This window comes from Cetorhinus maximus, chromosome 20 (genome assembly GCF_964194155.1).
Source record: "Cetorhinus maximus chromosome 20, sCetMax3.hap1.1, whole genome shotgun sequence".
In the NCBI taxonomy this organism is placed as follows: domain Eukaryota; kingdom Metazoa; phylum Chordata; class Chondrichthyes; order Lamniformes; family Cetorhinidae; genus Cetorhinus; species Cetorhinus maximus.
The window spans coordinates 45,116,636-45,143,433 of record NC_135898.1 but is presented as its reverse complement, the minus strand read 5'-3'; the positions used below and the strand labels follow the sequence as shown (position 1 = coordinate 45,143,433).

General features: G+C 43.6%; 1 protein-coding gene across 1 annotated transcript; it reads right to left on the bottom strand.

Annotated features, from left to right (window-relative positions):
- Positions 1–2,919: 2,919 nt before the first annotated feature.
- htr7 (5-hydroxytryptamine receptor 7) lies at positions 2,920–26,782 on the bottom strand. The gene is made up of 2 exons (XM_078565254.1): positions 26,235–26,782; positions 2,920–3,673 (listed from the first exon to the last, which is right to left on the bottom strand). Exons 1-2 carry the CDS (start codon positions 26,780–26,782, stop codon positions 2,920–2,922), a joined length of 1,302 nt encoding a protein of 433 aa, XP_078421380.1.
- Between the last annotated feature and the right edge of the window lie 16 nt (positions 26,783–26,798).

Genomic DNA, 26,798 nt, shown 5'->3' with positions numbered 1-26,798 from the left:
ACTAGGGTCTCCGATCCCTCCCCAAAAGCCCCAGACTTACCTAAGTCTGGTATCCATGACCGTCTTCTTGGGACTCCCTTGTAGACCCAGCAGTGCCCTGGAGCTGCTGGGACCAAAGTGCTGGTCAATCAAATTGGCTGGCAGCTCATAAGGGTGGTACTTTCCCTGTTCCTGAGGGGCAAACGTCCTACTCTCACCTCGTTAAGGTAACCAATCACCATTCCGCCCTCCAATCCCACCCCCCAAGTATCTTGTCCCTGCAGGGCCACCCTTTTTAAATGCAGCAAGCTGCTAACCAACTTTTCTACCAGGGGTAGGGGAGGGGGTGGGTAAGCAATATGCCGCCTCCCCTCTATAAAATTAACCCCTGTTTCTTAGAGACATTTCTTTTCCTTTCATGGGACATAGGCACCACTGGCAAGGCCAGCATTTGTTGCCCATCCCTAATCGCCCTTGAACTGAGTAGTTTACCACACCATTTCAGAGGACAGCTAAGAGTCAACCACATTGGTATGGCTTTGGGTTTTTAGGACAATGGCTTCCTTGGTTACCATTACTGAGACAAGCTTTTCAATTCCAGATAATTAAATTAATTTAAACTCCACCAGCTGCAGTGGTAGGGTTTGAACCTTTCCCCCCCTCAAGAACATTACCCTGGGCCTCTGGACTACTAGTATAGTGACATTACCACTATGCCATCCATCTCCCCCGGCTTTGTTCCATCCTAAAACAGGGAAAACATTGACTTTGGGGCGATGTGTAAAATGGGTGATATTGATTCAGCTGCCTGTTATAAATCGCTTATGACTTTCATTCACGATGACATTGAAACACAAGTACCAACATTGCAATAATGGATCACATTTTAGAGAAACTCAATTTGAGCAAATGACCTGCCCCTGTGCAGTGGAGCACAAATTGCTGTATTATTTTACAGCATTAAAGCTTCTGGTAGAACAGGAAGGAACAAAATATTCCATCCTCAGGTCTGAATATTGTTTCAATTTGCTCAGCGTGGAATTACCAGAAGTCAGTCTCAGTTGCTGGTTTAACTCTTTTTTTCTAAACCATTGGGAGTGGCTAGGTGTTTAGTTTGCTTCTCTTCATTTATCTTTATTGCTCAAATTTGGCTCAGCACTGGAGACCACTTGAATACTTATAAAGTTGTGGTGTTTTCTACTTCTCTTTGTCAGAGTCTATGAGACGGAACCAAAGTGCCGGAGTATTCCTATCCATAGAGAGGTGATTTGTTTCCAATAAGTGAGGATCAACAGATCTCCTAAAGCATATAGCAAATTAATGTTTACCTCTGTTTTGTCCTGAATTGCTATTCAAAGATCCAGGTGCTAAAAGAGAGCACCATGAAATGATTGAAACCAGACAAAGGGGCTAATGCCATACTTGTCATCTGTAGCTCAGTGACAGCTCAGTATTTTCATCTCTGAGTCAGAAGGTTGTGGGTTCAAATCTTATTCTACAGACTCATGCAGAAAATCTTTACTTTAATCTATGCTTGCATTGGAAGCAGTTCAAAGAAGGTTCACTTGGCTGACTGAGTTGTCTTATGAGGAATGGTTGAGCAGGTTGGGGGTCAGGCAGGAAAGTGGAGTTAAGGTTACAATCAGCCATAATCTTATTGAATGGCAGAGCACGCTCAGTGGGCTGAATGGCCTACTCCTGCTCCTATTTCCGATGATTTTACTGAGGGAGTGTTGCACCGTTGGTAGGTGCCACATTTCAGATGACATGTTAAACGAAGGCCCTGTCTGCCCTCTCAGGGAAACATAAAAGATCCCATAGCACTGTTCAGAAGAAGTGCAGGTGAGTTCTCCCTGGTCCCTAGCCAATACTTACTCTTCAGCCAACACCTAAAAGCAAATTATCCAGTCATTATCACTTTGTTTTTTGTTGGAATTTGCTGTGTGCAAATTGGCTGCTGCAATTTCATCAATTTAACAACAGGTATGCTTTGAAAAAGTACATTGTTTGCTATAAAACACTTTGAGATGTCCTGAGGCACTATGTAAATATTAGTTCTTACTTTATTCTTACCCCTTCTAAGATACAATTAAAGCTGTAAAGAATGGCTCCAGAAGTTGGGAAATTGCAATGCTAGAGGCAGACCATTCTCCAAAAAGTAGGAAAAAAGAGCTGGCCCAATTGTGAGGGATCCCAGAACTTTACATGGAATGGGAATGGGAGCTCCTATGAAGTACAGCTCTGAAAACATGCTGCCAGTTTTAGGGGCTTGTTAATCACTTGGTGATGTCGATTTTGAAGTATGTGCCTTCCTTGGGTGGGAGACCAATGGGAGTGGTTAACGGCCTGAACCATCTTTTTTTTGGCATTAGGAGCAGCTCACTGATTGGAGATGACATAAAATATGACAAGCTGCTCTGCAGACCACATCTGGTTACAATAAGCTAAAAGATGGAGTTGGGGAGGTGAAAATCATAAGGGAGCATTGCAGAGGGTCATCTGTCAGGGAGGAGTGGGTTTGTGGGCTCAGGAGGAGCATTAACGCAGCAAACCACTGGTTAGGCCTCCCTATGCCAAGAACTAATAAGCAGAATTTGCTCCACCAATTGGTACTTCAAAGTTGCATCGAGGTCCTATTGACATCCTAAGACCCCAGGTTACATGGGCTAATGAAGGTTCAGCCCGTTTCCACTGTAAAACTGAGTGACCCATTTCCCAGCACCAACCAAAGAGATGGGGCTAGCACCCTACTCCCATCTGGCGGTATCTCTAGAACTAGCCCAACTCAAGCAATCTCTTTGCTGTGTGAAGGAGATCTTATGAATGAACAATTTCTCATTTGTTTCTGTTTAAGAGCCCAAGATACTGCAACGACAGTTTACAGACTTAAAGAGGATTCTTCTCTCCCTGAGGTATTTCTGTTTCAAGAACCTGCCCCTCTTACAGTACCAGTTCTGGCCTCTCTGCCATCTTGAGAGCTTCGTGCATCCCTGCTGCAGAGAGTTTACGGTTAATATTCCTGTACCTGCACCGCAACAAGTTGTGGTAGGTTGTCCGCAGATCTCTGTTGAATAATGCATAAATGAATGGATTTAGCAGAGAATTTGTGTAGCCAAACCACATGATTGTTCTTTCCAACCAAAGGGGTATACAGCTGCACTCAGTGCCACAGATGAAAGGTCTTGCAGTCGAAAGTATGAAAAATGGCAGCCAGCACACAGTGAATGCCCCAACTACAATGCCAAGGGTTGTCGCAGCTTTCTGCTCCCTTTTGAAGATTGACATGTTCTTCCTGTCATTTTTCAAAAGTCGGGCAAAGTGGGCACATTCCTCCGACTCTTTGTGTGGTTTCATTCCTATTTTAGCAGCCTCACTCATGCGCTTGTCACCCGGCCGAGGGAATCCTGCAAATGTATGTTTGGCAGCGCTCTTCTTGGCAGCCTTGAAAATCTGATGGTACATCAGAAGCATGACCGACATTGGGATATAGAATGCCACTGCAGTAGAATAAATGGTGTAACCAAAATCTTGGCTGATCAGGCAGACCTTGCCATCATTGATATTCTTGGCCCAGCCAAACAGAGGTGGTAGTGTAATGGATGCAGCCAGGAGCCACACACACAGGATCATTTTAGCCATGCCTTTCCCATTCTGTCTGACTGGATATGTCAATGGTCTTGTTATTCCTAAATACCTGCAACAGAAAATAAATAATAATTGATCTTACACATTCAATGCGCTCAATTTTTATTTCATTGAGTGTTTAAAAATGTCTACCTAATAAAACTGGCACCACATATGAAAGAAATTTTTACAGTCCACATTTATTTCCATGTGTGTGCACAGTTGAGTCCAGTACAACAATAACTTGCATTCATATAGCAACTTCACTGCAGTAAAATGCTCCAGGAGAAATTACCAAATAAAAATTGACACTGAGACGCATAAGGTTAAAGAAGTAGGTTTTGAAGAGCATCTTAAAGGAGGAAAGAGACGTTGAGAGGCAGGAGCTTTAAGGAAGAAATTCCACAGCTTAGAACTTCGGCAGCTGAAGACATGACTGTCAATGGTCAGACAATTAAAATTGGGGATGTTTAAGAGGCCAGAATTAGAGGAGCACAGAAATCTCAGAGGGTTGTGTGGTTGGAGAGGATTACAGAGAAAGAAAGAGTGTGAAACCATGGATGGATTTGGAAACAAGGCTGTGAAATTTAAAACCAAGGCATTGCCAGACCCAGGAGCCAATGTAGGTCAGTGAGGGTGATGCATGAGCAGCACTTGGTGCAAGTTAGGATATGGGCAGCAGAATATTGGATGAACTCAGGTTTATGTGGTGTGGAAAATGGGAGGCCGTCTAGGAGACCATTGGAATAGTCAAGTCTAGAAGTAACAAAGGTATGGATGAGGGATTCAGCGACAGATGAGCTGAGGCACAGGTGGTGTTGGACGCTGTTACAAAGGTGGAACTAGTCTTGGTTATGGAAGGAATAGTGGTTGGATGCTCATCTCAGGGTCAAATACGACACTAAGATTGAGAATAGCTTGTTTCAGTCTCAGACGGTTGCCAGGAAGAGGGCTGGAATCAGTAGGTAGAGAAGGGAGTTTGTGGTGCGGACTGAAGACAATGGCTTTGATCTTCCCAATACTTAGCTGGATGGAGTTTTTGCTCATTCAGTACTGGATATCAGGGAAGCAGTTTGACAGAGACAGAAGAGGGATTGAGAGAGGTGATGGTGAGGTAGAACTGGGTGTTGTCAGTGTACAGGTGGAATTTTACGTTTCAGGTGAAGTCATTATGGGGCAGCATGTAGATGTGAAATAGGAGGGAGCCAAAGATAGATATTTGGGGGATACCAGGGTTAATAGTTCATGAATGGGAAGAGAAGCCATTGCAGGAGATTTTCTGGCTATGACCCCATAGGTAAAAATGGAATCAGAGGAGGAGAGTCCACCCATCTGGACAATGGAGAAGGTTGGTGTGGTCAAGCGTGCCAGAGGCTGCATGAGGAGGGATAGTTTATCACTGTCACAGTCATTTAAGATGTCCCTTGTGACATTAATAAAGGCAGTATCAGTATTGTGACAAGCCTGACCGGAGGGATTCAAAGAAGGAGTTGGTGAAAAGTTGTGCCTAGACTTAAGGGACAACAGCATGTTCAAGGACATTGGAAAGGAAAGAGTTGGAGATGGGATGGTAGTTTGCATGGACAAAAAGGCCACGGGTGCAATTTTTAGGAGAGCAATGATGATGGCAGATTTGAAGGAGAAGGAAACAGTACCCGAGGGGGTTACTGTTAACTGTTCTGATGAAAGATTATTGAACTGAAACATTGGGCCTGAACTTCCGCAGAGTGGCAAGCAGAGTTGGATTGCCACTCTGCTCCAAGTTCCTTACCTGAAAATTTTTTCGATTCTGTCTTGCCTGACCTTCCAACTATGCAGAGCGGCGCACTCCTTAGCCCTTCAGTCGCGCCCCCACTGCTGGATCGGACGGAAGGCGGCCACACTCCCTTTTTTACGGTGCCGGCTGCTGTAAACCTGGCGAGTTTAACGGTCCAGCCACTCTCAAGCCAGGGAGAAGGTAGGATTGTCAGGTAAGTGATTAGTATTTGGGGTGGGGGGTCAGCCAGTCAGTAGGTGGGAGGGGGGGGGTGTCGGCCACCAAGGGTGGGGGGATAGTCGGGACCGTGCAGGGCCAGCCAGCCAGGGAGGGGTTGGGGCTGGGGTTTGGAAGGGTTGGCCAGTCGGGGGAGTGTCAGTCAATCTGGGGATGCGGGGGGTGAGGTGGGTGTTAGAGAGTGAGACAGGGTGGGGGGTGGGGGGGGGTCAGCCAGTCAGAGGGTGGGAGGAATCAGGAGGGGCAGCAAGTCGGGGGAGGGGCTGGACAATCAGTGGGGTGGGGTTAGTGAGTTGGTCAATCTGGGAGGAGAAGGGGGGGGTCGATCAGTCAGGGGTGGGGGGTTGGCCAATCGGGTGGTGAGATAGTCGGCCAGTTGGTGGGGGGGGTGGGTGCGGGGAGTGGGGTTGGGGTGGGGTGGGGTGGGGTCGATCAGCCAGTCGGGGAATGAGGGGGTGTGATTGGCCAGTCAGGGGGTGCAGAGGGTGGGGAGGGTGGAGGGTCGGCCAGTCTGGGGTTGGGGGTTTGGCTAGTCAGATGTGGGGGCGGGCATGGGAGGGGTGGCCAGTCTTGGGGTAGGGGGTTGGCTAGCCAGGTGTGGGGGCGGGCGTGGGAGGGGTAGCCAGTCGGAGGGGTGGAAGTGCTGTCTGCCAGTCGGGGGGGTTCACACAGTCAGGGGGAGCTCCACCGGGTGTTGAGGACAGTGGGGGGAGGTGGTAATCAGTGTTGGGGGATGGCCTATGGGGGTTTGGGAGTGCGGGGGGAGTCCTGTGGGGGGTTCAGTGTGGATATGTACAATAGTTACGCAGAAGTCTCAAGTGGTTTTAATTGTTCTAACATTTTCTGGGTAACTATTGCTGTAAGACAGTTGGAACCACAGAAGTTTGTGATTTAAATCACAATTTTCGGATGGTTCCCAGTGCAGGAATTGCCCTTCGAAAGTTTGCGCTTCCCAGGCCTGGGAACCTCCAGGGGGTGTAGGGGTGGGAGTTCCCCAGCACATTTTTGGGGTACGCCCAGATACACTTCCCCAGAGCACTGAAGTTATGGCTCAGACAAGATGAACTCAGCGAGGGCATCAGGGGATATAGGAGAGAAATTAGAGGAAGATGCAAGTTCAGGGCTAGGGATTAGAGAACCTTTGGTTCAGTGGGCCAGGGGAAAGGAGGGAAGCAGCAGAGGTGGCTGAACAGAGAGTCTCAATGAACTTCTCACTTGTTGTCAGAGGTGAGGGTGAAGGGGACAGGAGAGAGGGGTTTAAGAAGACAATTTCGAGTGGAGAAGAGAAGCTGGCAGTTGTCTTTGTATTCCCCAGGATGGTGAGCTGGTAGAGCAGGAGCTGATTGTGGTTTACGTGGCCTAGAGGCAGTGAATAGCTGAACCAGTTCCCCCCCATATCTCTTAAGTCTGTGTGTCTTGGGCTTAAGGAATCAGTGACAAGGGATATGCCATGGGGACAGCTAGCATGAGAGAGAGTTATGATTTTAATAGGGAAAGGGCATTAAAGATGGAGGTGAGGGTGTGATTGAGCAGGTCTGTAGCTGCAGAAATGTCGTACTAAACAGAGCGTCACAGGCTAGACAGTTGGAATTTTGCAAGTACAGTTGGGGGAATGTTTTATCCAGAGGTGGACACAGAAAGATGGAGGAAGGGGGATATGGATGGAGGGATTTACAAGGAAGTGATCGGAGATGACCTTATCTGCGGTTGACATGATGGGAATAGTGAAGCCATAGGAGATGACAAGGTCAAGAGAGTGGCGGTGAGTATGTGCAGGGGAATTTATAGGGAGGAAGAGATTGAAGCAGGATAGGAGGACAGTGAACTCAGAGGAAAAAGTTCATAATGAATTGGGATAGAGGGCAAGAGCCAGTCTATATCTCTTACAATAACACATTAAATGAATCACACTTAGACAGTGAATGCAGGTAGGGTGGCTTTGAAAATGAAATTTAAAGTTACAGTGCTGAAGGTTAAACATTGAGCTGTGAACCAATATAAAGCATGGATAGAAAGGTAATGGATGAATGTAATCAGATAGGTTCAAAAGCAACCAACCAGTCTGTCAAATATGAAAGACATAAGTGCTATTAATGTAAGTACCAAGTAACTTTTACAAGTTTAATTTAATAAAGAAGGAATGATTGTGATTCTACATTCGAGGTCAGCTAGTAAATTGTGTGGTATTTAATGGGCACCATCTCCACATTTTTCTCAATATCTTTTAAACAAACACTGCATTTCTGGAACTCTTTTGCACTTGCAGACATAAAATCAAGGACTTTCATGTGAAGCAGATTAGTAGATCTATCCAACAAGTCTTCATTTGTCGAGATTTGTTTTTGCATATATAATTGGTCTCTATGACAAACCTGGGTAGTGACTGAATAAGTCAAGAGCTGGAAAGTCATCTCTGATAAATAATTATTTGAAAGACAAGTTGCGTATCGCTTTCAAGATTACAGAAGCTATTATAATTGCTTCATTACCCTATTTGTAACATATAACAATGGGCAGCTTCAGATTCCAGCTGGTAACTCTTCAGTTATACCAACAGACTGGAAATCTGCACTGCTGGATGGAATTGTGTTTGCTGAAGGATAAGGCATGCATAAAAATTGCTTGTTGCATTGTACCTGCCATGTATGTTGTATGAGCAGAAAATAGGATTTGGCACGTTGCTCACTGTGATTGTTTATATTGAAGACTATGACTACATGACCACACGTTTGAAAATACCAGAGGAACCTGCTACATGCATTAGGTCAGTACTGACAGAAGGTGAGTTTAAACCAGATCTGCATGAAGCAAGAGGGTAAGTTACAGTTCAGAGGGCAGGCAAGAGGGTAAGTAACAGTAAGTAACAGTAACAATTGGGTTGAATTTTCCTGGCAGGGTGGGATGTCAGGATGGGAGACATATTGCCCACTGGGTGGCAAATTGAGCCACCATAGTGGTTAATTAAGGGTCACTTCCCATCCCCGCAAACATTTTGCCCATGTTGTGAGAGCCTGCTGTCATGTGGGGATACTGCTGGGCAGCCTCCCTGCGAATTCTAGGAGGACTCTCCTTTATGGATGCTCCATGGCCCACAGAGAAAGCTCCTTGGGGCAAAAGATGTCCTCACACCAACAGTGCTGCCAGTGCTGAATGACCAGCATGTCCCATTCTGATTGTTGGGGCCTGCTTGCTAAGCACTGGCTTCACTCAATCTTACTCACTTGCCTTCGAGGGTGCCCCACCATTGGGGTGCTCTCTCCCCGGTGTTGTAGCCTCAGTAATAGCTAATGCTAGCAGTGGTTCTGCTGTGCTGCTGGTCCTCTGATTGGGCCAACAGCTCTTGGGGCCTGGTCACCATCCTTAATTGAATGGCAGCAGCCGTATCTGATTGACTGGTATTGACAACATACCTCCCCAGGTCCTGTTGTCCACCAAAGTGGGGACACCGCCCGCTTTAGACTCCAGTGCTGGGACCTCCAGGTTGGCAAGAAAATTCAGTTTATCCTTGTTCTTGTGATATGAACAATTCCAGCATGGCCTTATTTATAGTCCATCTCTATTTTCACCTTCTAGAACTTTTGCAGTCCTTGTGGCGATGGTGCTTGCACAGTGCTGTTAGGTAGGGAGTACCAGAATATTGACATAGCAATGATGAAGAAGTGGCAGGTAATATATGTCTAGGTCAGGATGTCGTGTGACTTGAAGGGGAACTGGGAAGTGACAGTGTTCCCATGGCACTGCTGAGTTTCTCCCTGTCAACGATAGGAGTCATGGAGAGGTAGATCCTGTCGAAGTAGCTAGTGAGTGCTACAGCCATGCTGTATACTGCTGATGGAGTGGGTGGTGAACATTGTTCCCTTTAAGCTGCATTAATTCACAGCAATCTTAAAGCAACTGCACAGCGCAACAAATAGGCCATGCACTTCAAAGAAAAATTAGAGGGATTATTAGTGGTGAGTCCAATGGCAGAAATATTGGTCAGGCAAACTGCTCCATTATGTATACGTAATATGCAGACTCGAGACAAGGACTGGCCTCTGACATTGTTTACCACCAGATTATGGGTGTAGTAACTAGATCTCATTACCCTTCAATCCCTGTTCTGTACGTGTCTGGTTCAGATGAAAGCCTTGATTGAGAGCTGAAGACTTGAGGCCAACACATGTGCCTTATTTATTATTGTTTGGATACTGGATCCACATTCGTGATAAATCCAAAATACCATCTAAATTAATTGGGAGAGGAGGTATAGAAACTGCCAAAAAAAAGTATTAGGTGCTAGAAGACTAAACTTGGAATGAAAGATGAAAGGTACTATACATAGGCAAATCCAACATGTCATCCATACACTGTGTTTACATCGACAATACAGTTTCTATCTATTAATTGTCGAGTTCATTACTGAGAATTGTCCTACAGTTCTCACATAGTAGTTGGGCTTTGTGTCAGAAGGTGAACTACACAGAGAAATACCTGTATACAATACAATGGAGGCTCAGAAAGGAAGCAATAGAAGTTTGGAAGTTGGTTCTCCAAAATGCAATATTAGGAATTAAGATTGGCAAGGGACAGATATGTTGGGAAAGCTGTTGTCGGCAGATTAGGATACAGGATTCAGGGGAGTTGGTGATAGACTACATAGAATTACATAGAACTTACAGCACAGAAACAGGACATTAGGCCTAACTGGTCTGTGCCAGTGTGTATGTTCCACATGGGCCTCTTCCCACCTTACTTCATCTAACCCTATCCACTATACCCTTCTATTCCTTTGTTCCTCAGGTACTTATTTAAGTGTGCTTCCCCTTAAATGCATCTACATTATATACCTTAATTATTGCCATGTGGTAACATGTTTTTCATTCTAAATATCCTAATCCACAATCTGTACTGTACATTGGCTGTTTGTATAAGTTGGTACTGCATCAATGGCATCAGATGTTATATCTGCTGCACCACAAGGTTCCACAATAGCCAGTAATGGATTAGGGACTCTTTTAGATGAAAGTTCAGCATTATCACTGAGAACTACTAAGGGAACAATTCAGTGCAGTTTGCACGAATCGAATTTTACAGCACAGTAGGAGCCATTTCTCCATCTGTGCTGGCTCTCTGACAAAGCTATCTACTTAGGCTTATTCCCCTGTCCCTTCCCTGTACCCTTTGGAAATGTTCTTTTTCAAATATTTATCCACTTCCCTTTCAAAGGCTTTTATGGCTTCTGCTTCCACTCATTGAGGGTAATTTTTGCCTTCATCATTTGGATTTCTCGCCAGTGTTAAGAAACAGATAGTTTAAGTAAGTTATATTTGCATTTGCGGGTGTTAGAAATGAGTTTTAGCTTTAAAGTTTAAGTTTGATTTGTATTTCTATATTTGTATGTTAAGAAAAGACCAAGTTGAGTTTTAGTTTTACTTTAAAAGGTGCCTGCATTTCTAAAGAATTTTACAACTCTAAGTTAAAGGAAACACAAGACTAGAAAAAACTGTGCTGCTGCCTAGCAACAGGGGTCCAGAGAGGCAGGCCTCATACACACGCACGCACAAATAGGCAGAGCAGTTGAAAGCAGTTTGAGTTTAGTTGGAAGAAGGTGCTAGGACAGATAGGACATGAAAAGGGACAGATAACAGGTTTAAAACTAGAGAAGAAAGTCCCCCAAATCCAGGGGTTTGCAACAAGAGAAAGTCCCAAGAAGATCTTCCAGTCAAAGGAAGGACAGGGACCTGGAAAAGGCCCTGTTCTGTGGAAGTGAAAGTGAGGAGCAGAGAGGAAGGCTCCATGCTTCAAGCTTAAAGGAAGCAGATTTAAAGTGAGAGGCCAGAAAGTCTATAACTCTTTGCTATGGGCATGTGAAACAGTGGTGTACTGTTGACGGCTGAGTCAGTACAAGAGAGTGTGTGGAAGAAAGCTTGAATGCACGCAGTGACCCAGGGGAGAGGAACATCAGAAGGAGAGTTTGAAACCCTGGAGGTGAACCCTTGTGGAAGGCATCTGAGAGAAAGCATAGGTTTGGTAGAAGATTCTAAGGCAAGTTCTTTGAGAGTGGAGATTGGAAACCCTTGTGTGAAAGATGGAGTGCAGTGAGACCGGTTGGCTCACAGTGTGACCAGCATCTGGGGGGAGTTGATGAGAGATCCATAGCATCTGTCTGGGGTAGCATGTGTCACTTAGTCTCAGAGTGTAGTGTGCCTGACCACAGGTCACCTATTGGTTTACATGGACTGTGTATGTACTGTGAGCACTAGAGTACAAGACAAAATATGTATGTACCTATAAAGGTATAGTTGCGGGTGAAGGAGCATTGTAATACAGTGCATCTTTTCTTGTTGAATAAATGTTTTATTCTTTTGTTAAAACTTCATCAGCTGACTCCTGTGACTCTGTTCAGTAGCTACTCTCCACATATCTAAACAAACAAATAAACGTTAGGATCCATCAAGCTGGGTTCCACCTTGGGATCAGGCTTGTCCAGCTGCAACATCAGCTGATGTTTCCTAATGTAAGGCATGCAGAATTTGCCACAATATTCTAATTGTAGCCTAGTGAATGATTTGTTCAACATTACCTGTTTGCTTTTATGAACTATACCTGCATTTCTAAAATCTAACAGCTCAAGTGCTTTTTTTCAACAGCTTTACCAATTTATATCTATTTTAAAGGTTGCAATATCTGAAACATTAAATCTGTCCTCCCTTTCTAAAGGTTGATTTTTTAATGTGCGTGCCCTTTCCTGAGGCATACATCCAAAATGTATCAGTGATATGATTTACAATAAATTACATTATCTGAGACCTAATAACATTATTCATATGAGTATCTGTGGTCTTTTAAAAAGGTTTGCAGCCAGGAATTGTCTATTTTGAAATCCTGCTATGCTAGTCTTCAGAAAACACAAGCCAGGAGCGTAATGGGATACTCTCCAACTGCCTGAATGAGTGCAGCTCCATCAACAGACAAGAAGCTCAAAACCACACAAAACAAAGCAACCCATGTGATTGGCAACCCATTCACCACCCTAAACATTCATTCCCTCCACCACCAGAGCACCGTGGCAGATATGTGTACCATCTTCAAGATGCACTACATCAACCTGCCAAGGCTTCTTTGACAGCACCTCCCAAACCTGTGACCTCTATCATGTAGAAGGATGAGTGCAGAAGGCAAATGGCAACACCATGATCTGCAAGTTACGACCCTCACTAAAAAAATATATTGCCATTTCTTCATCATTGCTGGGTCAAAATCCTCGAACTCTCTTCCCTAACAACACCGTGAGTGCCTACACTCTATGCTATACTATGTACTATGCACTGCAGTGGTTTAAGAGGTTCCTCACCATCACCACCTTCTCAAGAGCAATGAGGGATGGGCAATAAATGCTGGCCTTGTTAGTGAGCCCACATTCTATGAATGAATAAAAAAATCCACAAAAACTAAAACACCTCTATAAAGAATAAAATTGTAACAAATGCAAAGTTTGGTGATGGTCAGCATAACAGGATTTCAGAATAGGTAATTCCTGGCTAATAAAGGATTTACATAACAATACAGCAATAATTTGCATTTATATAGTGCCCATAATGTAGCAAAATGTCCCCAAATGCTTCACAAGAGTGTCAACGAACAGAATTTGACATTGAGCCACATAAAGAGATAAAAGGATAGGTGACCAAGAGATAGATTTTAAACAGTGGCTTGAAGGAGGTGAGCGAGGCAGGGAGATGGAGAGGTTTACTGAGAGTATTCCAGGGATTAGGGCCTTGACTGCCAATGGTGAAACAAAAAAAAACTGAGGATGCACAAAAGACCAGAATTGGGAGAACCTAGATATCTTGGAGGGTTACAGGGCTGGGGAAAGTTACAGAGATGGGTTTGGCTACGGTGAGGCCCTGGGAAGATTTGACAACCTGAACCAGCAGCAAATGCAATTCAGCAAGCACAGCAAGGATGCTGGGTGAATGGGACTTGATGTGAGATAGGATACGGGAAGAGCTCAAGATAATGAAGGGTGCAAAGTATCATTTAGGAGGGCAATGGAATAGTCAAGCATCAATCGAATACCCCTCAAAGGTGTGATCTTAGCCATTTAAGTGGTTGTTTGGTCGATGAAATACATAGCATAATTATCTCCTGAGCATGGCTGTTCACAAACTCTAGGGAAGTCTTCACTGAATGATGTACTGAATAATACCAAAAGAAAGATATCCTTAAAAATATAGGGAACACCAAGGGAAAAACCAGGAAACTTCCTAAAGAAATGTTCTGTAATAAAATGAATAGCATTTTAGAAGAGTAAAAAAGGGAGAAAAAGCAATAAAATCTTTCAAAAGGTAGAGATGAAAAGAAAAATATAAAAAATAGGGATAAAACCCACTAGTGCTGGAAATACACAGCAGATTAGTGAGGATCTGAATGAGAAAGGCAAGTAGATATTTCCCTTCTCCTTCACATGCCGACTTACTGCCGTTGTACTTGAAACATTTTCAAAAGGTGTGCAAGTAGTCACCATGAGCCTTCACTTAGTGACAACTCCAGCTGATCATTAACCTCTCCTCAACAACTTCCATTTCGCCAAGTTGCCAAACCCTAACTGAGCGCTTGATGGGCTTGGTTTCAATTCAAATGAAACACATAGCACTTCTTTCCATGCACTAAAGTAGCCCAGTAAACTTTATATCACAGTCTCTTTAAAAGGAAAATCTCCACTCCCTTTACAATGTAATACCATATTGTGACTGTATTGTGATACTTAACAATAACTGGCACCCAAGTCCTCCAATTCACATAAGAAACAAAATAAAATGGAGTTGTTTTTGGTAATAATAGTGAGTTCTCCTTACTTCAATCTGACAATAAAAATTGCCTGCTGATAGTGAAATCATCCACAGCCACTTAGCACTTCCCCAAGATTAAAGCTCAACTATCAGACACAGTAAGGATGAAAAATTGCCACCCTATTGGTGTCCCCTGTGCTATTGGTCTCTTCCTACATGGCTCACATGTCGTTCTGCCAGGATAAGGGTGGAGGCAGGTCCGCACCTTGTATGTGACCAAAAGGCTCTGATTTGGGTGGGTGCGGGGGCAGCAGCGGCAGAGCCTCTGTGTCTGCAGCATGACAAGGGGATGGAGCAGAGGACAAGTTCCATATGATCCCCTTCTCCACATTGGAGTCAGGTTCCTCCAGCGACAGGAGACCTGCGGGCCAGCCAGTGCACCTAATGTCTCCGTGTGCATGTCCATCAGCGTCCTCCTATGTGCACTCAGATTATCTGAGTTCTCTGCAGCAGTACCCATTTGCTATCTTGCCCCTGATGAACTTGCCCCTGACCTGGCTGCAGCCTGCTCATGCTGGATGCTTCACCACATACTGATCCCAATTCTATACTAGTCTCCAAGTTATGTGAAGTGCCAGTATCTGAGCTGATGGCTGCGAGTGTCAGTTCAAGTATCTCTTTATCAGTGCTGTGCTGCTCCTCTATTTCCTCCTCCTGGGGTTCATGAAGCTTGGCAAATGTCAGTTTTTGGGGTGTCTGAAAGCAGGAACTCAGGTGGGGAAGTTTGCTGTGTGGGAAGTAGGTGGAGAGCAAGAGGTTAATGGTCACGCTATCAACAGCTTGCTCACCATGCCAGACAGCAGGGTGTGGGTGAGTTGTGGGTTGAGACAAGGCAAGAATAAACCGTCATCCTCAGTGTTACCAGGGGTTATCTCACTACTGGCCCCATGATGCAGAGAACCATCTCCTCTGTGGGACTCAGGAAATGCAGACATCCTTGTCCCTCATTGGTTCTGCTCTGCCCCCTTCTATTGTGTGCTACCTTTTCCTGCAATAGAGAGAATAAAATGTCAGTGGCTGTGTTGTGCTGTGTTTGGCTGATGTGCATGACATAGCTGAATAGTTAAAGGTATGTGGAGGCAAAAAGAGATGGGTGTGAGGCTGGCAGCCTCAGTGGGTGGGTGAGGATAAACTCAACAATCTGGGTGTTACACGTGAATAATGACTGTTGAGTGAGTGATAGGGGGATGGGTGCATTGAGCAGTGTGAGAGGCTGATGTTTTAATGGATAGGAGATGTCATGTGAAGATGCATCCGCTGAAGTTCATCACCTACATGAGCTTGTGAGACTTTTGCCAGGGTTCTCAAGACCAGACTCTGGGAGTTGACTTTCCTGGCCACTTTCTCCCAATATCTCCACCGCCACCTTCTCAAGGTCACCTAGGGATGGGCAATAAATACTGGCCCAGCCAGCAAAGCCCACATCCTATTAATGAATTTTTTAAAAATAAAGTGGTCCTTGAGCGTCTCCCCATGTAACCCCACCTCTCCGTTCCCCCTTCCGCACCCCAATGGGCCCATGGCATATCTCCTCCTGTCAATCTGCACAAGTAAGTCCTCCAGCATTTCACCCATCACTACAGATCCCTCTTTGCTCTGGTGTTCACTTGGTAATAACATACCCTGCAGAAATATTTTTGTGCAGCTTTCCTTTCAGATACAGCATGCCTTCAAGAACAACAGTCTGGCTATACCATGGGGTCTGCAAACAATATTGCCAGGCTCTCCTGCTAAGCACAGACACCAACAGTAGTGCTCAGGAGTAGACAGTAGAGCAAGAGACTCTCAGACCAAAGCTACAATCATTCAGGTACGGTTGGTACAAGAAGTTTACGTATTGTCCACCTCATGAATCGTGACGCCCCATGTTCAAAAAATGGGGCCCACCAATTTCTAGCAATGGACACTAAAGGTAAATTGCTCATCATTGTCATGTAACTGAATCAATTTTGCTTGTGGGATGACATTTATCAACTAGATTGCTGTGAATGTTGGAAATTGATCAGCTATTCTTGCATGGTATCCTTAAAGGTTACGTTTAAAAATGTGAAACGTGGAAATACTTCTGCATTAAAAAAAAGTGTAGCTTTCCAGTCTTAACACTGGCTTTAGATTTGAATCACTGCTTCCATTTTCTTTCAGGCAGTTGGTAATGGAGCATTGCTGCAGCAGGGCCACTGTGAGTGGAGGAGGTGTCGGCTGGTGCTTGGGGTGGGGATTCCCTATCAGTACATGTCTGGCAGGATGCTCTGCACCCCTGAAATTTATCTATTTCTTCCTCCACTAGCCTGGGAATTGGAAGCCTTTTCCGTTTTACCGTACTTTCAGCACTTCCCTTCCCCTCTACTGTAGCCACTTACATCTCCTCTGAGGCATCTTTCATTTCAATACTTGTGCCATTATCACGTCCTTTTGCCTTGCAGCATCAATCCCTGCCCTCCAAACTGCACAGGCCTCTTCCCTTCTTTCTCTCCCTGTACCCTTTCCCTGGCTCTCTAATTGCTCAGAAGTTGTTCACCTCTAACATCTTCCTGTTGTCATGAAAGGTCATCGATATAAAATGTTAACTCAGCTTCTCTTGCAAAAGATGCAGTCTGACCTGGGGTCTTTCCATCATTTTCCCTTTTCACTCCAGATTTACAACATCTGGAGTATTTTACTATTGACTAATAATTATTCTTGCTGTAATATACAGTGTGACCCTTTGTGCAGCTGCTGTTTTTGTGTATTTTGGGTTTGTGACACACAGACTGTTTTATGAGTGTAATGCAGTTTGAATTATTAGCATTGTTTACTTAAAAGATTAGAGTAGATGCTAGAGTTTGAAACAGGCTAAGTGTATTTCTGAATCTGTTGACTAAGAAGCTAAATTTTGTCTGTCATTTTAATTCTCCACCCGACACCTACTCTGACCTCTCTGTCCTTGGCACCCTACATCATTCTAATGAAGTTGAAAGTAAGCTCGAGGAACAGCAACTCATCTTTTGATTAAGAATTTTACAGCCTTCAGAACTCAACATGGAGTTCAGCGATTTCAGTTCATCTGTCTCTTTTTTGTTTTTTGTGTTTCCCATTTTTGACTGCAGCTGTTGGGGATGATTCTGTTTTTCTCATTTGCACCGTATCAAGACCCATCTTTTGTTTCTTTACTTGTTCCATTACCATCTCATGTTGCCTTGCACCATCAACCCTTTAGTCATTTATTTATTGTGGCCTCTACCCTATCACTTTTGTTCTTACCCCCTTTCCCTACCTCTGTTCTTTTTGTTAAAGCAATTGCATCTCTAAATTTTTCGAGTTCTGACGAAACGTCACCAACCTGAAATATTAACTCTGCTTTTCTCTCCATGGAACAGATGCTGCCAAAGCTGCTGAGTATTTCCAGCATGTTTTGTTTTATTTCATATATTCAGTGTTCATCGTATTTTGCTTTTGCTTTGGCTTCATCTAAGTCCCTGAACGAGAGTTACAGACCTTGGTACTCTGATATAACAAGTTTCATGAGAAGACAAAGTGTCAGGAAAAATCTTATCAGATCTACAGAAACTCTCATCAATTTAATTAATAATTTTATTAAAAGTAGCTGGTGCATTATAAATGTTTTCACAATACATATTGCATATATTTGCTGTTCCTAATATTTGCTTATTTTTGTGCTTCCAAATTACTATTTAATTGCAAATAAATCTACTTAATGCTTTAGTCTATAAACATCTGGTCTTTTAGTCCATTATAGTTTATAGGTATTAAGCTTAATAAAGAGTTTGGCAGCATACAATAGCACAAGACTCTGCAAGTTGCCTAAATAAATTGCTACAAATGCCATGATTATTAATCCTTAAAATGAAGAAAAACTGCTATTTCTGGATTATAAGGGACAAGGTTTGCTCACAAAGTATGGTTATATTGAAAGGGAAGACAACTCTGCAAAATCCTCAGCTTCTATAAAGGCTCAAATATTATTTAACCATCCAAAATAAATCAAGGCTCAGCTTAGAGATATGCTCTTGTTAGCCTCTGTGTTCACATGTACTCATACCATGTGACTGCAGTGAAATATATAGGATCTCAAAAGTTAGAAGTTAGAAATATATATGTTAATCAATGTCTGCTTTTGTGCAATACCTCAGTTTGGATCTTCATTTGAGCTAAGAGGTAAAGTAAAACTCTACCTCTTGGACCAAGGCAATAATGATGCCTGCAGCTGAGTAGCCCCAGCAGGATCCAAACTGAGTATCGGTGATCAAGTTATTGCGCAGTACATTCGGCCTGATACCATTGTCGACGACACCTTTGATCACTTTGCTTATGATTGAGAATAGACTATGAGCTGGATCAGATTCATATTGTTTTTTGTGGCCAAGACATACCTGCGAATTTTCCAGATTGTTGAAAATGCCTGTGTTGTAGCTGTACTAAGGCAACTGAGCGTGCCCTTGTTCTGGAGCACAAGTCTTCAGTATTACTGCTGGGATGTTGTCAGGGCTCATAGCCTTTGCTGTATCCAGTGTCTTTTGCCATTTCTAGATATCACGTGGAGTGAATCGAATTGACCGAAGACTGGCATCTGACATAGTGGGACCTCAGAGGTATCTCAGAGGGATATCATTGAGGATAAGATATTTTCCGAGCTTTCTCCTCTGGTTAGTTGTTTAATTGTCCACCACCATTCATAACTCATTCGTGTGGGAGATGGTGGCATAGTGGTAATGTCACTTGACTAGCAATCCGGAGGCCCAGACTAATACTCTGGTGATACGGGTTCAAATGCTACCATGTCTAATGGTGGAATTTAAATTCAATTAATAATATCTGGAATTGAATGCTAGCCTCAGTAATAATAACCATGAAACTATCATTGTCATAAAAACCCATCTGGTTCACTAATGCCTTTTAGGGAAGGAAATCTGCCATCTTTACCTGGCCTGGTCTTCAGGTGACTCCAGACCCACAGCAATGTGGCTAACTCCTAACTGCCCTCTGAAAATGGCCTAGCAAGCCATGCCCATGCAGTTCAAGGGCAATCAGGGATGGGCAACCAACGCTGGTCTTGCCAGTAATGTCCACATCCCATGAAAGAATAAATAGAAACAAACTGGAGGAGGCAGGTCTGCAGAGCTTTGTTGTGGGATGACTTGGCTCTGTCTTCATCTTCCGCTACCCAGCATGCATGTAGTCCTGTACTGTAGCTTCACCACATTGGTTCCTTATTTTTAGGTATGCCTGGTGCTGTTCCTGGCATGTTCTCCTGTACTTCTCATCGAACCAGGGTTGGTCCCCTGGCTTGATGGCAATAGTAGGGTGAGGAATATGCCAGGCCATGAATTTACAGATTGCGGTTGAATACTGTTGCTGATGGCCCACAGTGGCTCATGAATGCCCGATTTTGAGCTACTAGTGGTGTTCCTCAGGATATTGAAAGTTGGCAGCTTTCCTAGAGAAATGTTTTCTAATGTTCAGCTATCAAAGGAAGTCCTTTTTTCTATCACCAAATGCCAAGTATGTTTGCCTAGATTTTGCACTGAAATACACCATGATATATCAGCCAGAAAGTGTCACAACATTGAACTGAAACAAGCATTCACAAAAATTCCCATTGTTCTAAAGCTGTATAATTCAATATTGTTAATTGAGTACTTTCTGTTTTACTCTTTTAGGAACTTTTTAAAATTTATTCTTTCATGGAATGAGGGCGTTGCTGGCTAGGCCAGGATTTGTTGCCCATCCCTAATTGCCCCTGAGAAGGTGGTGGTGAGCCACCTTCTTGAAGCACTGAAGCCCATGTTATTGCACCCACAGTGCTGTTAGGGAGGGAGTTCCAGGGTTTTGACCTAGCAACAGTGAAGGAAGTTCCAAGTCAGAATGGTGTGTGGCTTGGAGGGGAACTTGCAGGTAGTGCTGTTCCCATGCATCTGCTGCCTTTGTCCCTCTAGGTGGTAGAGGTTGGGAGGTACTGTTAAAGGAGCATTGGTGAGTTGCTGAAGTGCATCTTTTATATGGTACACACTGCTGCCACTGTGCGTCGGTGGTGGAGGGAGTGAATGTTTAAGGTATTGGATGGGGTGCCAATCAAGCGGGTTGCTTTGTCTTGGATGGTATCGGGCTTCTTGAATGTTGTTGGAGCTGCACTCATCCAGGCAAGCAGAAGATATTTCATCACACTCCTGACTTATGCCTTGTAGATGGTGGACATACTTAGGGGAGTCAGGAGGTGAGTTACTCTCTGCAGAATTCCCAGCCTCTAACCTCCTTTTATAGCCACAGTATTTATATGGCTAGACCAGTTCAGTTTCTGGTCAATGGTAACCCCCAGGATATTGACAGTGGGGGATTCAGTGATGGTAATGCCATTGAATGTCAAGGGGTGATGGTTAGATTTTCTTTTGTTGGAGATGATCATTGCCTGGCACTTGAGTGCCATGAATATTACTTGCCACTTGTCAGCCAAGACTGAAATATGGACATAGACTGCTTCAATATCTGAGGAGTTGTGAATGGTACTGAACATTGTGCAATCATCACAGAACTTCACCACTTCTGACCTTATGATGGACAGAAGGTCATTGATGAAGCAGTTGAAGATAGTTGGACCTGAGGAACTCCTGCAGCTATACCCAGGGACTGAGATGACTGACCTCCAACAACCATCTTCCCTGGTGCTGGGTATGACTTCAACCAGTGAAGAGATTTCTCCCTTATTCCCATTGACTCCAGTTTTGCTAGGGCTCCTTGATGCCACACTCAGTTAAATGCTCCCTTGATGTCAAGGGCAGTCACTGTCACCTCACCTCGGGAGTTCAGCTCTTTTGTCCATGTTTTGACCAAGGCTGTAATGAGGTCAGGAGCCGAATGGCCCTGGCAGAGCCCAAACTGTGAACAGGTTATTGCTTAGTAAGCGCTGCTTGATAGCGCTGTTGACACCTTACATCACTTTACTGATGGCCGAGAGTAGACAGATAGGGAGGTAATTGGTTGGATTGCATTTGTCCTGCTTTTTGTGGGCAGGGCATACCTGGATAATTTTCCACATTGTCGGGTAGATCCCTGTGTTGTAGCTGTACTGCAGCTGTTTGGCTAGGAGCATGACAAGTTCTGGAGCACAAGTTTTCAGTACACTACTGTTATCGGAATGTTGTCAGGGTCCATAGCCTTTACAGTATCCAGTGCCTTCAGCCATTTCTTGATATCATGTGGAGTGAATCGAATTGGCTGAACTTTGGTATCTGTGATGCTGGAGACTTCAGGATAGCCTGTGATTGATCATCCACTTGGCACTTCTGGCTGAAGATGGTTACAAATACTTCAGCCTGGCCTTTTGTACTAATGTGCTGGGGTCCCCCATCATTGAGGATGGGGATATTTATGGAGCCACCTCCTCAGTTGTTTAATTGTCCATCATCATTCACGACTGGATGTGGCAGGACTGCAGAGCTTAGCTCTGATCCATTGGTTGTGGGATCTCTTAGCTCAGTCTATTGCATGTTGTTTCCGCTGCATGGCATTAAAGTAGACCCTTGTTGTAGCTTCACCAGGTTGACACCTCATTTTTAAGTATACTTGGTGCTCTTCTTGGCATGCCTTCCTGCACTCTTCATTGAACCAGGGTTGATTCCCTGGCTAGATGGTAATGGTAGAGTGAGGGAGATGCTGGGCCATGAGGCTACAGATTGTGGTATAAGAACTCTTAAACCACTTTGTTATATTCTATGGAGAATGAAAAATAAATCAGCCTTACAAATTAATCAAATCAACAGCATCTAGAAAATAAATAAATAGACATAAACTTTTAGTATTACCTCAAATTTAGTTTCCTTAAGCAAGGTTGACGTGCCAGATTGAACTGTTGTGATAAATATAAACACAGTCAGGAATAACAAGGAGAATAAATGTAGTGAAACAAATGATGCAAGATCACAATGATCATTTCTATATTCATTAAGGAGGTGCTTATGAGGTACAGTATATTCATTACAGGACTATATTTATAAGTAATTAAATAAACAAGATAGGAACGTCTACTTTCTCTATATACTTACTTTACTTATGTCTGCTTCCAAAACTATGGATTAACACAAAAGTCACAACTCACATTTTAAGGTTTAATTTGTTGCTTTTTCTGATTATATCGCTGAAGTACAGAATTCTCAAACTTTGTCTTTTATCTTTAAGAAAATTATGCACAGTTTTATAAGGACAGCTAACTGCATCAATTTCTTAAAAATGAGAATGCATTTTCCTCAATAATCAATGTAATGACAATAAAGGAATTTCCCCAAGTTTTTTGGAAGTCCCTAACAGTGAACTGTGTGAGGGAAACAAGATTATAGTGTCACCTCCTCAAATCCCAAGGAGCACATCCCACTTTAGCAGGAAATCTTTCTTCCCTTTTAAAAAAAAATCTGTCCACTTTTTCTCCCTTCCTATCCTCCTCTCCTGAACTCATTATTAGCTTTCTATGGTTCCAAGGATATCCAGTGACATGTGATATCTTGCTGGAATATTGTTCCAAAGCTGCTGCTAAATCTCTAATACCTCAGCTGATAGTGTGCTGGAATATTATTCCAAGAATGCTGGTGATTCTCTGATATCTTGCTTTATGTCTTTCTGGAATGGAATTCTGAAACTGCAGATGGTGGTCCAATACCTCACCTCATATCTTCCTAGATTGTGGTAACAAGGATGCTGTTGATCCTCCAATATTTCCCTTAGTACCTTGCTAGTAAATGGTTCCAAGAATGCTGATGGTCCTCCGATAACTTACCAAGTGCCTAGTATTTGAGTGAGTTGTGGCAATGATTTTTATTACACTATAGGCAGACTTTTTATACTTTTATAATTGGGCTTTAAAGAGTATAAGTACAACCCTGCTATTTAAACAAACCCTGCTATTTAATATTGTCTATGTGTATACTTGTCTCTTCACCTGTGAGTTGCTACTGTTTTATAGGAATGGTCTGCTTTCATGATAAAAGGAATTTCATATCACCAAAAACCTGTTGGTGAAGTCCTCCATCAGGCAGTGCTCATAATATTGAGTACCTGAATAGGCTGAGAAGAGATCATTGAGTGTATTAGCTTTTAAGCTGTGTTTATGTATATATCTTATATTTTTAGACATCATTGTTATCATATAGATTCTTAAGTTATTCACTCATCAAAATATAGGTTTTTCTTGAACTTCTGCAGTTGTTTTCCCTGATCATTCTCTACAAAGTTTATTTAAATTTCATAATATTCGGGCCTAGTGCTCAGGACTGATCATTTTTATTTAAATTACATCTAAAGCACATGCCATAGGGTGAAAGTAGTGCAGGTTAAGGGAGTGTTAAGCAAGACCTGGACAAAAACCAGGCTAGGGATGATAAGTGGCAAGTAACATTCATGCCACTTCAGCGCCAGGCAATCTCAGACAAGAGAGAATCTAACCACCAGTGTCATTCAATGCCAATACCAGCAGTGCATCTCCCACCATTAATATCCTGAGGGTCACATTGACCCAAAAACTAAACTGGACTAGCCACCTAAGCACTGCGGCTACAAGAGCTGGGAGTTCTGTGGTGAGTAACTCACCTCCTGACTCTCCGAACCTTGTCCACCATCCACAAGACACAAGTCAGGAGTGTGATGGAACACTCTCCACTTGCTTGGATAAATGCAGCTCCAGCAACACTCAAGAAGCTCGACATTATCCAGGACAAAGCATCCACTCGACCGGCACCCCATCCACCATATTAAACATTCAGTCTGTCCAACACTGGTGCACAGTGACAGCAGTGTGTACCATGTACAAGATGTACTACAGCAACTCACCAAGGTTCCCTCAACAATACCTTTCAAACACCTAACTCTTTCACCTGGTGCAGCGGGTGCATGGGAACACCATCACTTGCAAGTTTGCCTCCAAGTCTACACCATCTTGGCTCAGAAACAGATCATCATTCCCTCATTGTCGCCGAGACAAAATCTTGGAACTCCTTTCCTATTAGCACTGTAGGTGTACCTTCACCATATGAACTTCAGAGGTCCAAGGGGGCAGCTTCACCACCACCTTCTCAAGGGCAGTAGGAATGGGCAGTAAATGCTGGTCTAGCCAGCGATGCCCACACCCTCTGAACGAATAAAATAAAAAGTATAAATTCAGAATAGGAGATAGCATTTCTAGTGGTGCCAGATGTTCTGTCAAGTGGCACCTTCTCCATTTCTGCTTACCCTATAATAAAAGAATTGCTTTTCCAAACCCAGAGCCTGGCATATATACAACTGTTGGGTTATATGACAAGGAAACAGATACAAGTTGCAGTAAAACTATGCCAATAGATGGGTTTATTTAAAACTGCCCTCCTCTTAATTCGTAAATTGCACACCGAAAAATGAGCAAAGCTGCCCATGTAATGGAAACAAATGCCGCACAAATCAAACTTGTTTTACTTTAAAGATGTTATGAGCACTCCTTTCTTTCTAAGGGGTTCCCTGTGGTCCATTAAAAAAAATTGAAGTTGCAATTTGTAATTAACTTCAATGCTGTTGATTCCAAAGCTGATGCTTCTTCAGTCTTGGTGGATTTATGTCGACGCAAAAACTTTGCAATAGGATTTTCTTTAATTAAAGGCAAGCTTTTGAATTCAAACAGATGCTATTTGAATGACTGTGCATAACGATTAACTAACTTGAACTGATCTACACCATGTGCTCATCAATATGCTGACTGTAGGCTAGAGGGGCTGAAAAATGTTCTCGCTCTTATTTTAAGATATCCGCTTCTTGCCACATGTTTGCAACGTTAAATCCCTCAACAGTCGTGTGGTTCGGAGAGGTTGTGCTGGAGCGCTCGTGTAATCTCAGGTGTCGCAACACATTCAACTGATCGAAAAGAAGCGTTTCATTCTATACTGTTGCTCACTTCTAAATGCATGTGTTCTGTTGAAGGGTCATTGACCTGAAAAGTTAATTCTCTTTATTTCTCCACTGATACTGTCTGACGTGCTGAGTTTTTGCAGCGTTTTCTATGTTTGTGTGTGTGTGTGTATGTAGCCAGGCGATCAGAGAGATCTCTACAGCAGGGGAGAGCTGCTGAAACAGGAATACCTGCTGAACAGGGACATCGATTCCTCTATATCAGCTACAGACACGCTCTGCTTGCAGCAATTACAGGTGTAGAAAAATGAGCGTGGGTCTCTAACAACTTCATTCAGCATAGGCATTTAAACAACTCACTGTACGCACACACACACACACAAATAACTACGGCTGTGTCGCCATTGTGATTGTGCAGATGTATCCAAGACCCGATTGTAGGTGGGACAGCTAAAATCCCTTCCCTCTGCCCATCCATCAACCGAGGATATCATGCCTGTACCTTCAACATTCAGTTAAATGAGAATTTGAAGGGGCTGCAAACTGAAAGTCCAGAATCACACTACCCGTACGCCTTATATGCCTATTCCTGTTCATAATCCTGTTCAGAGCACCCTTTGTCAAAATGGCACATTGATTCCACAAGTTTTTGCAGAGGGTTCATAACACCTTAGCTGAGCACAATGAAATAGTTCGGATGTAATTCACTCAATTTTAAATGGATAAATCCACACCACTCGTCTCTTTTTAATTGATATTTTAATTAATTCTTCATAACTGAGCCAACTAATGTTATTATTCCTTTAGAAGCAATCGATTTATAATCCCTTTCTATAGCTCTGTTTGTAGCTGGACAGTTCATGCAATTCCTACCCTCCCACTCACACTATGGAAGGTGCAGCATTAAAAAGGGAGACCGATTTTCTGCAGCAAGTATTTGGGGAGCTCACCTGTCTATACTTATGACACACAGAGTCATGATCGAAGCGGTGCAGCACATCACGTCCATCGCGATGAAGACATTGCAAAAGACCTGTCCAAATATCCACTGGCCGCCTATCAGGTCGGTGACGATGACAAAGGGCATCACGGCCAGAGCCACGGACAGGTCAGCCAGAGCGAGAGACACGATCAGGTAGTTAGAGGGCTGACGGAGTTTCTTCACGAAACACACCGAGATCATGACCAGGCAGTTACCAGAGACGGTAAACAAGGTGATTATGGACAGGATGGCCCCGATGATCACCTTCTCGGTGTCGCCATAGGGAAGAATCTGCTCCCCGCAGTTGGTGCCATTGTGCTGCAGAGAGGTGGCCGCAGTGGGCCGAGCGCTTGCGGTGGGATAGTGGACAATCTGAAGGAGCTGGGCATGCAAAGAACCAGGTCTCATCATAGGGGTGTGGAGTTCTTGCAGGGTTCCCTCTCTGGTGTGCCAACGGACATTGCTTATATAGCTGCCGTTAATGTCCATAATCAGGTCTGAGACTGCCCAGAGCATTTGGTCTGTGGAGGAC

Coding starts and splice junctions, on each gene's coding strand:
- htr7 (XM_078565254.1), bottom strand. CDS start 26,782: ATGCTCTGGGCAGTCTCAGACCTGATTATGGACATTAACGGCAGCTAT. Junction 3,674..26,234: donor TGTGTCATAAGTATAGACAG/GTGAGCTCCCCA, acceptor TTTCTGTTGCAG/GTATTTAGGAATAACAAGAC.